The sequence below is a fragment of the Erythrolamprus reginae genome, chromosome Z (genome assembly GCF_031021105.1).
Source record: "Erythrolamprus reginae isolate rEryReg1 chromosome Z, rEryReg1.hap1, whole genome shotgun sequence".
NCBI classification, from domain to species: domain Eukaryota; kingdom Metazoa; phylum Chordata; class Lepidosauria; order Squamata; family Dipsadidae; genus Erythrolamprus; species Erythrolamprus reginae.
In genome coordinates, this window is record NC_091963.1 from 34,732,808 (window position 1) to 34,747,516 (window position 14,709).

General features: G+C 39.9%; 1 protein-coding gene across 7 annotated transcripts in view; it reads left to right on the plus strand.

Moving 5' to 3' along the window:
* Positions 1 to 14,709, plus strand: part of DYNC1I1 (dynein cytoplasmic 1 intermediate chain 1) — a 229,102-nt gene that overhangs the window by 30,128 nt on the left and 184,265 nt on the right. For 6 of the 7 annotated variants that reach the window (XM_070767291.1, XM_070767290.1, XM_070767292.1 and 3 more), the window contains exon 5: positions 3,408 to 3,523. In XM_070767291.1, coding sequence (XP_070623392.1) covers positions 3,408 to 3,523 — 116 coding nt within the window. Of the gene's footprint in view, positions 1 to 1,570; positions 1,631 to 3,407; positions 3,524 to 14,709 lie in introns of all 7 variants that reach the window. The other variant, XM_070767297.1, reaches the window with a different exon arrangement.

Below are 14,709 nucleotides of genomic sequence, written 5' to 3' on the forward strand. Positions count from 1 at the left end.
ACAGGGCCTCCACCCTCCCTGTGGTTTCCCCAATTGCACACATTATTTGCTTTTACATTGATTCCTATGGGAAAAAATTCTTCCTCTTCCAAACATTTCTACTTAAGAACCTGGCCACGGAACAAATTAAGTTCTTAAGTACAGGTACCACTGTATAAGTGGTATTTCATTCACTAAGAGATGTGCTCATAAAATGAGATGGGATATGGCCACATCATTTTAGTGACTGCAATCTGGGCTTCAGGGACCAAACCATTCCAGGCTTGGTCCTTCAAGCCCAGAGTCTCAGTCAAACAAGGGACTGTCTCCAATTGCTCTACCTACCTATTTCCCTCTCCCCTCCTCACCACAATTCCTGCTTTGCAGGGCATTGAGCAGCTCAGAATCCTGGGCTGCTTGTCATGCCTTTGGAAGCTGCAGTACCCCAGTCTCGTTGCCTTCACTTCTCTGCCCTCACCCTGCTCTCTGCTACCCCATATCATCTTTGCCATCTTCACGTTCCTGTGCTAATGAGGCGTGTCTGGGCTGACTGCTGGGCCCTGCTAGGTGTGGCTTTGTATTGCAAAAAGAAAGGGAGGGAAGGGGGGGGGGGGGACAAAAGTTGAAAGTAGCTCCTGAGGCACAATATGCCAAAGCAAAGAGCTCACAAGCAGTCCTGGGCTGACTTTGAGCTGTTTTGGGCTCCCCACACCTCTGCAAAGCCATCTTCTGAAATCCTTGGATTTGTAAGCTAGCCTATCCCAGCAATTAGAGCAGGCACATCTCATCAGCAAGTGGGAGCTAGAAAATGGCAAAGGTCAGCCGGGGTGGCAGAGGGCCAAAGGCCATAAATGAGATGGGAGATAGGCAGGTGAAGAGTCGAAATGCCCCTGTGGTTGTAAGTGTGGGAAAACTGCTAAGTGCCTAAATTCCACTTTCCTGTTCCTTCGGTTCAGAGTTCTTAACTCATTGCTGGCACTTAATCAGATTGTGCAAAATGCCCCATACATACAGCACCAAAGGTTGCACTCTTTTACCACCCCACGTTTTGTGCCTGTGGTATAGCCAAGCAGCATGCAGCAACTTGTTTCTGCTTGCAGAATACCCTTTCTGGAATAACCAAACTGCATTGTCGCTCCAGTACATTTGCAGTGTTCACTTTAGTTGCAAAGACCTTCCCTTTTGACTTGTTACGTTGTTGTGAAAACAAAGTGGGGGGTATCTGACCAGGTTTACTTTGTGTTGGAGTTGTCCATGAATAGTAGTCAGTAATTAAATATCTGAAGTTCATTCTATCATGTTCATTATTTGTGATTAAGCATAGCTTGGCAAATGTCATATATTAGAAGCCTTCAATACTTGCTGGTACAACACTTATTAGCCTTGCTGAATTACCTGCTCTTATTTGATAAAGAACACTGTGGTCCTCCATGTGCAAACTATGGTAGTTTTGGAGCAGTGTTCTGCGCCTGTACAAAATATTATGGCAAGTGATGAAGTTACTTCTTTTCCTTCATCCTTTCAGTTAATTCTGTGTGTTCTTTTCCGCCCACCCATTCTTTTGTCCTGTGCGGCTGATTAAACCTGCTAGGACCCTCCAGTGGGACACAGACCCTTCAGTGCTGCAGCTTCAGTCTGACTCTGAACTTGGGTATATGTCCACTCTTACTGTTTCGTGTTATCGTATGACGTCATTGCATGAACTGACTTCCTAAGTAGGGGTTTCCTTTCCTGTATTGTTCTCTTCTCTATCCTGATTGTTGTGATTGTTATTATTAATAATTTAATTTAATTCCACTCAACTTTCCGCATTGTGTGTCCAGTTCTGAAAATTTGGGAGGGGCCATATTATGCCAAGAAAATTTTAACAAGAGTCTCTGAAAGGTCACTACTGAGCCATCCCAAATTTATTCAGAAGTGGAGTTGTGTTGTCTACTTTCACAGAATTCTGGGCGTTGTAGATTTCTTTTTGTTTTACTGGCAATGGAATGTTGAATCAGCATGTTTATGGAAACTATAACATGCATGTGGATATAGTCTTAACACCATGTATTTCTCTAACGTAATCAGCATGTCAAATACTTTTCCTGCTATGCTTCTGTGTTCATTGCTAGCAACATTCTTTTAATAGAATACATCAATGTCTTTCTCTTTTCTTCTCATGCAACCTTATTTGTGTGATCATTTTGAAAGCCAGTATATAACAAAAGTAGCTAGTATTCTTTAGCTATTTAATGTAAAATATTAATCTAAGTATTAATCTAATACTACTCTTAAAAAGTTAAAATGCTGTAATCATCAGATCTTAGCTTTATCCATAAGAAAAAAAACATTTGGATACTATTTCAAACACATAAGTATTTGTAGGGAAAACAAAATAAATGTAATTTTATTACAATTCAGAACTTTTTTTGGAAATATTTGTTTTGTCTAGCAAAACAAAAAAAATGGAAGGAAGAAGGTTAATGGTAGGCAAATGGGATAATTTGGTACAATGTTAGTTGCTTGGATTCTGTAGATATTTTGTGACTCCCACCTTCCTAGCCATAGACATCTGCTACAAATTGTAGTGACAGAACATGTTGTGCAGTTGCATAAGTCATAGAGTTTGTGTCATGATATTTTAATTCTTATTTCATCACCTCATTCTCCTAGTTGCTTATGCTTATCCCTGCCAGTTTATGAGAATATTAAGACATGTTCCATAGCTTTTTCTGCTCTAATATAGATAAATATGTATTATTTTTGGAGTAAGGACAGGATAAATGAAATGTAAATTTAGAAGGAATTCCATTTAATATGCAGGAATTTATTTCTGAATGTAATGTTAGCCTATAAGAATGATATGACAAGGTACCCTGATTTGAAGAGTGATTTTAGCACACTCTTAAAAATATAAGTACTGGTTTATTTGCATTCTCTACAAAGAAATCTAGGAGTAATAAAGAATTCACATTGTACATTATAATAAATAATGTTTTTGATCTTTTAGAGCAGTGGTAGTGAATTTCTACCACTAACTCTACATGTTAATCCCAGTGTTCTGCACCAGTAGTCTGGTGTCTGGGTATCTTGGGAATTACAGTTTAGCAACATATCAATGTCACAGGATTTTAATTCCTCTTGTAATACTTTATGATGGTGTTTTATTCAAACTACTAGATAAAAAGGTCATGCAAGAATTGGAGAAACAAAAAGTATGCTTTTCTTTTAAAGGCTGGATTGTTACAGAGGTCTGTTTGCAGAACTCTTTGCTAGGTGCAACCTGGAATGCAAATCTTACTTCCCTGGTTTGCATGGATATTTTTGCCCTCTAAACTAAGAGAGAAATCAGGGGAGTCAAGGGAAATCTTATCCTGAGACATTTGACACTCACAGGGTTTGGGTAAGCTTGTTTCAGTCCTCAATACTGTGTGTGTTTGTTCCAGCCGCCGTTTACACAAGCTTGGAATCTCCAAGATCACCCAGGTGGACTTCTTGCCTCGGGAAGTGGTATCCTATTCCAAAGAGACTCAGACACCGTTGGCTACTCATCGCTCCGAAGGTAACTTTAACTTCTTATATTTGCAGGAATAATTTTTTTATTTCAGTCTTTTTAAAAAGGTATTACAATAATCGATACTTTGATCATAACCCATGTTCTTTATTAGGAATCACAAAACAAACTTTTACTGGCTTGTTTTAGAAGCAATCTTTCTCACCATTATTTGATTAATAATAGAACCAAGTTTTAATTACATTAACGTTCAAGCTCATCTAGGCAATTTTTCCCTCTTATGTTTGTTTGGGGTTTTTTGGAGGGTTTTGGATGATAAACCTCATCATCCCTGACTTTTAATCCTTGAAATTAGTTGAGCCCCAAGTAACTAAACAGCAGTTAAAATTAGATTCTTCCTCCCTGATCATCTCCTGGCAATGGGACGGCTGTGACTTAAACAGTGGGACCTTTTTTGGTGCAGACATTTCATCAGTATAGTCAATTAGCTGTAGTAGTGTTATAGTGTTATCACTTTAGAAGACCTTCTGTTGGAAAAAAAAACATTTTCTCATTATACTGAGTTGTTTTCCTTCTGCTCTACATTCCCTTTTGTCTGTGCATATTTTAACACGTTTTGCTTCTGCTGAGTTTTGGAATTTAGGAGGGGGAGGAGTGTTTTGAGATTGATTATTTCTGATGGCTGAACACACTTTGTAAATCCGATTTTATTGCCAAGCTGTTCTTTGGTGAAGAACAAATGAGATATAACCTTTAAAATAAATTCCGTTTCGGGGACATTTGCCTGTGTGCACTAAATTTATTTTCTATTATGTCCCATGACCCCTTTGGCATTCTTCCACTTAGATGATAAAAAAAGCTGTCATTGTTTCTAGATTTAACGGAAGTTCATTTCAGGAGGTGTCAGGGTTCATCACTGAAAATGCCAATTTGGAGAAAAGTGATCTAAATATTTACTGCCTAAGCTGGTGTCTGAAACAGGTTCCAAAATGTTCAAAAACATTGTTTCTTCATCAAAAGTGGGTATTGATGGAATTAATGTGAAATTAGATAATTTGAATGTAGCATTATTTAATGTAATTAAAAATTATACTATGGAATTTGACAGTTGCCTGTCAAAATCAGAAGTCTGGAAGCAACTTTTCTAATACATTTTCTTTAAAGACATTCATTCTATAGACTAACATAGACTTTGTACAATGTCTGCAAGACTGCTTCTTAAAGGTGAAAATCAAGTTATATTGCAAGAGAAATACGATTTATCAATGGCAAAGGATTATTCTCCTAAATATATTTCAAACATTGAAACTTTCAAAGGGAATTTTATTATATACAGTGGAACCCCGACATAAGAGCTGCTCGACTTAAGAGCTACTCGAGATAAGAGCTGGGAGAGGAGAGACATTTTTTTATTTTATTTTATTTATTACTTGGATTTGTATGCCGCCCCTCTCCGCGATACGAGCCGAGAAGAGCTGGGCTGGCTTACTTTCCTTCCTTCCCGCACTGATGCAGAGCCACTCGAACAAAGTGTCGCGCCCCTCTGATGCTTTCGGCGGCTTCCGAAGCGACGCTGGGCTCTTTTGCCGCCAAAAGCATCAGGGGGGCGTGACGCTTTGTTCGAGTGGCTCTGCATCAGCGCGGGAAGGAAGGAAAGTAAGCCAGCCCGGCTCTTCTCGGCTCGTATCCCGGCACTTGGTGAGTGGAGAGGCGGTCGCCTCCCCTGCCGCCCCACTCTGGGGGTCCTTGGCTTCTGCTGGGGGTGGGGGGATCCGAACGCTGTTTTGAATTTCACATTCCGAGTGGTCCAAACGCCAAAGGCGAACTTCCGCACCTCAGGAGTTAGCTCGCAAACGGCGCGGCTGTTTTAAAACATTGCTGCCGGCCTTGGGGGGGAGAGGGAAAGGGGGGAGAGGGGGGAGAGAAAGAGAGAGGGAGAGAGAGAAAGAGAGAGGGAAAGGGGGGGAGAGGGGGGAGAGAAAGAGAGAGGGATAGAAAGAGAGAGAGAGTGAGAGATGCTCAGTGAGCCTTTCTTTGAAGTTGCCTTTCTTTCTTTCTCTCTCTCTTTCTTTTTCTCTCTTGCTCTCTTGCTCTTTCATTCTTTTTTCTTTCTCTTTCTTTCTTTCTTTCTCTTGCTTTCTTTCTTTCTCTTGCTTTCTCTCCTTCCTTCCCTCCTTCCATTTCTTTCATTCTCCCTCTCTATTTTTATTTCTCTTTCATTTTCTTTCTTTCTCTCTTGCTTGCTTTCTTTCTTGCTCTTTTTCTTTCTCTCTTTTACCTTCCCTTCCTCTATTTCTTGCTTTCCTTTTCCTTCCTCCCTTCTTTCCTCCCTCTACAGGATTGGGTGGCAGTGAAGTTACTCTCCCCTTTCATAAGTTTCCTTGCTTCCTTCCTCTGTTCCTGTCCCTTCACCCTTTCTTTCTTTCTTTCTTCCTTTCTTTCTTCCTTCCTTTCTTTCTTTCCTTCCTTCCTTTCCTCCCTCCATTTCTTGCTTTCCTTTTCCTTCCTCCCTTCTTTCCTCCCTCTACAGGATTGGGTGGCAGTGAAGTTGAATAAATAACTACAGTTTAATGAATAAAAATAAAAGTTTGCCATGTTGATTGTTTTGGGTAAAAAGAGGAAGGGAAGGAAAGCTTTCAGCTTATCATCTTATTTATAAGTAAAGTTACATTTATTCTTGCAATGTCTTTTTGCATAATTTAGACTAACTTTGTGAGTTTTTTGAGGGCTGGAACCAATTAAAATTATTTACATTAATTCCTATGGGGAAAAGTCGTTCGAGATAAGAGCTGTTCGACTTAAGAGCGCAGGTCCGGAACGAATTAAACTCGTATCTCGAGGTACCACTGTACTGTACTTCAGATACTGTACTGTATTTACAAAGGGTGCCCTCTAGTGGTTCAATTAAAATTGACATGTGGATAATAAAGGGGAAATGGTTTGCAAACTGGTGCCTATAATACAGTATATATAAGACCATAGAAATGATGTTATCTATCTGGAAGGAGCTAAAGAAAATATGGGTGAGATTCTAGAATTTTCTTCTTACCATATTGATTCTTCTTATGCATTATTTTTGCTTTGTTCCCAGAAAAAAAGTAAGGCTTCTTCAATAATAATAATAAAACAATGGAGAGGAAATTCAGATTCGGAAACTGCAATGTTATTAAAATTGGATGATTATTTCAGGGGATTTCTTTGTTGACCTTTAAATTAATAGAGGGCTTAAATCAACATCACATTAAAGTTGACTTAGGACGACTGCATCCAGTTTGGGTCATCATGAAATATTATTATTTTAAATATTATAATATAATATTATAATATATTATAATATAAATAAATATTATTATTATTATTATTATTATTATTAGTAAATATTATTTTACTGAAAGAGTAGTAGATGCTTGGAACAAACTTCCAGGAGACGTAGTTGGTAAATCCACAGTAACTGAATTTAAACATGCCTGGGATAAACATATATCCATCCTAAGATGAAATACAAAAAATAGTATAAGGGCAGACTAGATGGGCCATGAGATCTTTTTCTGCCATCAATCTTCTATGTTTCTATGCTTCTATGATTTTAAAAAAAAGGTATCAAGACTCTTGCAGACAAGAGTAACAGACATGATTATGGAATTGGAGGCTTACCAGTATAAAGAACATTTGCAAGAACTGGGAATGGATAGTCTAGAGCAGTGATGGTGAACCTTGTTTCCCTCGGGTGCCAAAAGTGTGTGCACGCACACTATCGTGCATGCGAGAGTGCCCACACCCATAATTCAATGCCTAGGGAGGGCAAAAAACAGCTTCCCCTGCCTCCTGGAAGCCCTCTAGAGGCCAGAAATGGCCTGTTTCCCATCTTTTTGGTGGGCCCAGTTGGCTCATGTTTTGTCATTTCAGGTTCCAAAGGCTTCCCTGGAGCAGGGGGAGGATAAAAAAGCCCTCCGCATACCCCAAAGAGGCTCTCTGGAAGCCAAAAACGCCCTCCCAGAGACTCTGTGTGAGCCAAAAATCAGCTGGATGGTACACACATGCACATTGGAGCTGAGCTAGGGCAACGGTTTGCATTCCAACAGATATGGCTCCGCATGCTACCTGCGGCACCTGTGCCATAGGTTTGCCATCACTAGTCTAGGGATAACATGATAGCAATCTTCCAATATTTTAGGAGCTGTCATTTTTTATAATAAAATTATACTGGAGGATGCTTCTTTACAGTGTTTAGTTTTCCATTTAATGAATCTATAAACAAATGCAATAGCAGTTCAAGGTTACATGGTGACCCTAGGCCATATTGACTAATGGTGCAGCTTCTCAAAAATGCAAAGATTTTCACTTTTAGAATGGTTTGAAGAAAAAAAAACCCAATAGTACTGAAACCCCTAAAGTTGGTGCCCTAAATCAGGGTCTACTTGGTCATCCCTCAAAGCTGGCCCTAAACAGAAGGATTAGAAAGCCTAGGAAATGTCAAGATCCTGCAAACATGTTAGGAATCACAGGCAGCGTATGTTATAGGTCAGTAATAACAATTCTCTTGTGCTCAAGACAAAGAAGAATTCCCTCCAACCTTTTGCTAGTTAACAACAAAGGCCTTTTGAAAGACTGCTGTGGGAAACAGAGCTAATACTGAGGTCTAGGAACATAATTAATCACCCCTTGTCTAGCACATAAGTGGTAAGAAACAGGATTCCTTGGCCAAATGAATTTTATTTTAAAAAAGCTGAATTTTATTTTAAAAAAAGCAATGAGGGTGAAAAGAAATTTCTATTTGCTTATGGCACTCCAAGGAAATTCTCTGTACAATAGGATCACTGGTGTAGGGTTCTATTATGTGAACAATCTAATGTAGCGTTACTCAACCTTTTGGGCAACAGGCACCAGTTGCATGAAGGCAATAAATGGCCCATGGGGGGGGGGGGCTTGATCTAATTTACGCCACCCATAGTTACTTGTCTGTGAATTGCAGGTAATATAAATTGAGCGAACAAACAAATAATTATAATTAGATGATGAACGTAGGAGATTCAGGTTAATCTTCTTACTTGTTCACAGTACTTAATGGGTGTCTTTGAACCATTCATTCTTTTTATGTTTAGTTTAACTCACAGATTTGTAATGGGAAGAAAGTTAAGAAAGGCCCTCTAGATAGTGCCTGAAGTTCTTCTCAGTCCAAAAGATTAGGTTCAAAGAGCATTATTCTAGTACAGGGGTAGGCAATGTTGGCTCTTCTATGACACATGGAGTTCAACTCCCAGAATTCCTGAGCCAATCATGCTAGCTCGGGAATTCTGGGAATTTATTTGTTTGTTTGTTTGTTTGTTTGTTTATTTATTTATTTATTTTGTCCAATACACAATGAGGGTTTTTAGTGGGTATACATCTATATACACATAGTAAAATACATGATGAAGGTTATAGAGGAGATACTCATAGTAAAATATATCTAAGAAATAATAGAAAAGAAGGTACAGTAATAGAACATATCAATGAAAGAATAGAAGAAGAGATATAGGAATAGAAGAAAGGTATAGGAGATATAGGAGAGCAATAGGACAGGGGACGGAAGGCACTCTAGTGCACTTGTACTCGCCCCTTACTGACCTCTTAGGAATCTGGATAGGTCAACTGTAGATAATCTAAGGATAAAGTGTTGGGGGTTTGGGGATGACGCTATGGAGTCCGGTAATGAGTTCCACACTTCGACAACTCAGTTATTGAAGTCATATTTTTTACAGTCAAATTTGGAGAGGTTAATATTAAGTTTAAATCTGTTGTGTGCTCTTGTGTTGTTGTGGTTGAAGCTGAAGTAGTCGCCGACAGGCAGGATGTTGCAGCATATGATCTTGTGGGCAATATTTAGATTTTCTTTAAAGTGTCTTAGTTGAAGCCCACAGGTCATAGAAGAGCCAATTTTGCCTACCCCTGTTCTAGTACTTATTTATACTTGGGTGGGATACTTTGTTTTCAATAGAGAACTGTGATCTGTTTCTTCTTACTCCTTCCTATCTCTTCTATTGCTTTCTGAGGGATGGTTTATCATTTATTTTCCTCATTGTTTGTTTGTCAATTTAAATATTCATCAAGGTTCCCAGTTGAATCCATTAAAACAAATGGGCAGTTGACACGCCTGATGAAAACTAGCCCCAGATGACAGATGATGGCTTTGAGCTCAGAGTCTTGGTGTGGGCTACAAGTAATTGGCTTTGTGCTTTTCTCTCATCCTTCTGTCCTGGCATTTGAAAGCAGCCCTGTGTTCTGCACTTGGAGATGACCCCTGTGTATAAATGCAACCCCAGTTAATTTTTAAAAAGGGAAAAAAAGGAAAAGAAAAGCATTTTCAGCTGAGAGTTCTACATCTCACATATCTATCAAGTTAAAGGTCACTAGTCATGAAAATTTCATTTCATGACCTCAGTGTGTTAATGCAGGTGTTTCTTTACATGCCACAGCTGTATTAGCTGCAAGTAGATCTGTTCAATTTTGTAGAAGCAGAACAGTGGCTTTCGCAGGCAATCCTCAACTTACATTGCTAATTGGGGTCGGAATTTCTGGTGCTATGTAATGTGGTTAAGAACATAAGAAGAGCCATGCTGAATTGGGCCAAAGTCCATCCAGCATTCTGTATCACACAGTGGCCCACCAAGTGTACATGGGATCTTGAGCCGAAAGAGAAGGCAAAACCCTCCCGTTCCCTTGACCCCCAACAAATGGTACCTCAATCAACTTAGATGCCTCAATCAACTTAGATGCAGCACGAATCCCCAGCAACCGTTTAGGTCCCACAGAGTTGGCCTTCTCCGGGTCCCGTAGACTAAACAATATCGTTTGGCGGGACCCAGGAGAAGAGCCTTCTCTGTGGCGGCCCCGACCCTCTGGAACCAGCTCCCCCCGGAGATCAGAACTGCCCCTACCCTCCTTGCCTTTCGTAAAGTTCTTAAGATCCATCTCTGCCGTCAGGCATTGGGGAACTGAGACATCTCCCCGGGCCTATACGGTTTATACATGGTATGTTTGTGTGTATGCTTGCTTTTAATAATGGGGTTTTTAGTGTTTTTTAAATTATTAGATTTGTTCTTACATTGTCTTTGTTATTGTTGTGAGCCGCCCGAGTCTACGGAGACTAATCTAATAAATAATAATAGTAGTAGTAATAATAATAATAATAATAATAATAATAATAATATAATAATAATAATAATTTGTAAATCCGTTTCTATAACCATAAACACATGTAAAGCATGAGGTCATGTGACAATTAGGGATGGAAATCCCAGCATTCCCTATCATCAAAGTGAATTCCACTTTTCTTAGCAGAGAATCACCCCAAGCCAGCTATTCTGGGCTTGGTCCCTTCCAGGGCCCTGTGCCTTGTTTTTTTTTCCAAAGTAAGTGATTGCAGTACTTCAGCTACCCCCAAAAGCCTATTTCCTGCATCTCTGTCCTTTTGGCTGCCCTACAGCCTGCCTTTTCAGGTAGGAAATAGCCCTGAAACTACATAGCTCTTTCTATGCACACTGATGCTTAGGACAATGGCCCCCAATCTTTGGGGCACCAAAGACAGTTTCCGTGAAGAAAGTTTTTTCTGTGCACCAGGTTTCAGGTGCTGCCTGAATCCTATGGATTGCACTTGTGCTTGTTTGCATGGACCGGTTTATGGATTGATGCTGGTCCATAAATGTTGTTTGGCGGGACCCAGGGGAAGAGCCTTCTCTGTGGCGGCCCTGACCCTCTGGAACCAACTCCCCCCCATATATCAGAGTTGCCCCCACCCTCCTTGCCCTTCGTAAGCTCCTTAAAACCCACGTCTGTCATCAGGAATGGGGGAACTGAGATATTCCCTTCCCCTTAGGCTTATCAAATTTATGCATGATATGTCTGTATGTATGATGGGTTTCTTAAATTGGGGTTTTTTACATTACTTTTAATATTAGATTTGTTCATATTGTCTTTTTACTGTTGTTAGCCGCCCCGAGTCTACGGAGAGGGGTGGCATACAAATCAAATCAAATCAAGTCAAGTCAAGTCAAGTCAAGTCAAGTCAAGTCAAGTCAAGCCAAGCCAAACCAAACCAAACCAAACCAAACCAAACCAAACCTAACCTAAACAAACAAACAAACAAACAAACAAACAAACAAACAAATAAATAGTGGAGGTTGGGCAACCCTCGTTTAGAGGCTTCTTGAAATTCTGAAGCTCTGCAGCCCCTGAACCAAGGGCAATGTGAAGCCGCAGCTACCCTAGCAGCAGAGTGCAAAGCCCCAGCCACCCCAGCAGAGTATGAAAATCACAGATGCTGCAGGAAGCCTCAGCTATACTAATTAGTATGGTTCAAAGCCACAGATGCCCCAGTCCAGTCCCAGCTGTGTTTGCCTTCCCTGTCCTGTATTCCAAAGCCCTGTGTTCTGCCATCTCAGTTGATCTTAACTGTCTTTTAAAAAAAATATTTATTTATTTATTTATTTATTTATTCATTCATTCATTCATTCATTCATTCATTCATTCATTCAATCAATCAATTTTTATAATGCTGCCCTTCTTAGACTCAGGGAGGCTTACAACATGTTAGCAATAGCACTTTTTTAACAGAGCCAGCCTATTGCCCCCACAATCTCGGTCCTCATTTTACTCCACCTCGGAAGGATGGAAGGCTGAGTCAACCTTGAGCCGGTGATGAGATTTGAACTGCTGACCTGCAGATCCAGCAGTCAGCTTTAGTGGCCTGCAGTACAGCACTCTACCCACTATACCACCTCGGTTATCCTTTTTGTTCCTCCTGCTGCTGTTGCTGAAGTTTGCCTACCCTGGTTGTTCTTTTCCAGATATTATACAGAAATAAGCTCAAGGACCAGGCTGGGCATGCTTGGTTGGCAATGGAAGCAAAAACTTGGTAAAGATAAACTAGGATGACAGGGGCTGTTGGTATGTCTCGGTATAGCTAGGCTATGAGACCTTTGACATACACTGAGCAGCGAATGTAAACAGAGTGTGGATGTGTGGCAAAGCCAAAGAAAAAAAAAGACACAGACTTAGTTATGCTTAATAAGTACTATTTACATATATACAAAATAGAAACAATCCATAACATGCACTAAGCCATACAATATAATAAGCAATAGGCAACTACACTCCCCCCTCAAGGCAAAGCAAAAGTGAATGAGCGTTAAAGCATCATTGAGAGAAGGAGTACTGGCGCCCTCTTATAGTGAAGCAGCCCAAAATATTTAAAGTGAAAATACAAGAGACTACAATAGGTAGTTTACAATGGCAAACCCTAACAACCATGTACCTTGTACTAACAGGGGCCACGGAGTGCAAATGACTAAAAGGGCAAAAATGTGAAGAAGATAAGTGGGTGGAGGGAGTTGAAATAACTGTGGTTATAAGTGCAGGAGCTGCTAAGCACCTGAATTTTGATCGCATCCTGGTCTCTTCAATGGCCATAACCTTTTGATGATCCATCATAAGTCCTTTTGTTCAGCACTGCTGTAACTTTGAATAGTTGCTAAGTGAATGATCATAAGTTGAGGATTACCTATAGAGATCTGCTTGATTTAAGAATAACATTTAGTCTGTCATTTTGGTGTGCTCTTATAAAGTGATTTATAAATTTCACTGTGATAGGTTTTGTTTGGCTATTCTTATTTCCATTGGTAGTATATGCTGTCCTTAAAATTGACAAAATAATAAAACAGAGTGATAAGTCAAAATTAAATCAGTAAAATATTGATTCTGTCCTAGGTTTTTGGGGAAAGACAGCTTATGGGTCTTAGGGGATGGTTTGCCTATTTGCCGATGACTCTAAATTGTGCAATAGGGTTGATATTCCTGGAGGTTTCTGTAATATGGCAAATTTATTTATTTAATTGGATTTGTATGCCGCCCCTCTCCGAGGACTCGGGGTGGTTCACAGCACCAACAGAACAATAATGTAAATCCAATTAATACTACAATCTAAAAACAATTAAAGGAAAAACTTATCGACCAAACATTCAGCAATCATACTTGTTTAGCTTTAAATCATACTGATTTAGCTTTACTAGATAAATGGTCAAAGCAATGGAAACTGCAGTTTAATGTTTCCAAATGTAAAATAATGTACTTGGACAAAAATAATCCTCAATCTGAGTATTGTATTGGCAGTTCTGTGCTAGCAAAAACTTCAGAAGAGAAGGATTTAGGGGTAGTGATTTCTGACAGTCTCAAAATGGATGACCAGTGCAGTCAGGTGGTAGGGAAAGCAAGTAGAACGCTTGGCTGCATAGCTAGAGGTATAACAAGCAGGAAGAGGGAGATTGTGATCCCGCTGTATAGAGCACTGGTGAGACCACATTTGGAATACTGTGTTCAGTTCTGGAGACCTCACCTACAAAAAGATATTGATAAAATTGAACGGGTCCAAAGATGGGCTACAAAAATGGTGGAAGGTCTTAAGCATAAAACCTATCAGGAAAGACTTAATGAACCCAATCTGTATAGTCTGGAGGACAGAAGGGAAAGGGGGGACATGATCAAAACATTTAAATATGTTAAGGTCCAGGAGGGAAGTGTTTTTAATAGGAAAGTCAACACAAGAACAAGGGGGCACAATCTGAGGTTAGTTGGGGCAAAGATCAGAAGCAATGTGAGAAAATATTATTTTACTGAAAGAGTAGTAGATGCTTGGAACAAACTTCCAGCAGACGTGGTTGGTAAATCCACAGTAACTGAATTTAAACATGCCTGGGATATACATATATCCATCCTAAGATAAAATACAGGAAATAGTATAAGGGCAGACTAGATGGACCATGAGGTCTTTTTCTGCTGTCAATCTTTTATGTTTCTATGGTGGCTGATTATAAACAGGAAGGCGTTTGGCCAATCTGCTTCCCAAAATGCTATCTTGAAGTGTCAAGTGATCCAAATAGAACATATTTTCTACTTGCAGACATAATTATTGCAGGAAATCAAGGGTCACAATGGTTAATTCCATTGATAGGGCTCATGTAGGACCTGCTAGGTTCTGCAACACTGGTGGCTTCATACAGTTGTTTTCAGAGGTGGGCTTCATATAATTTAACAACCGGTTCACCCAGAATCAAAAATGTGAGTGTGGGCCTTACACATATGCCCCTCTCCACCCCTCTCCGAGTCTGCGGAGAGGGGCGGCATACAAATCTAAATAATAAATAAATAAATGCTGCATCACAAAACATGGCAATTCACTTGTGTGCTCCATCCACACATGA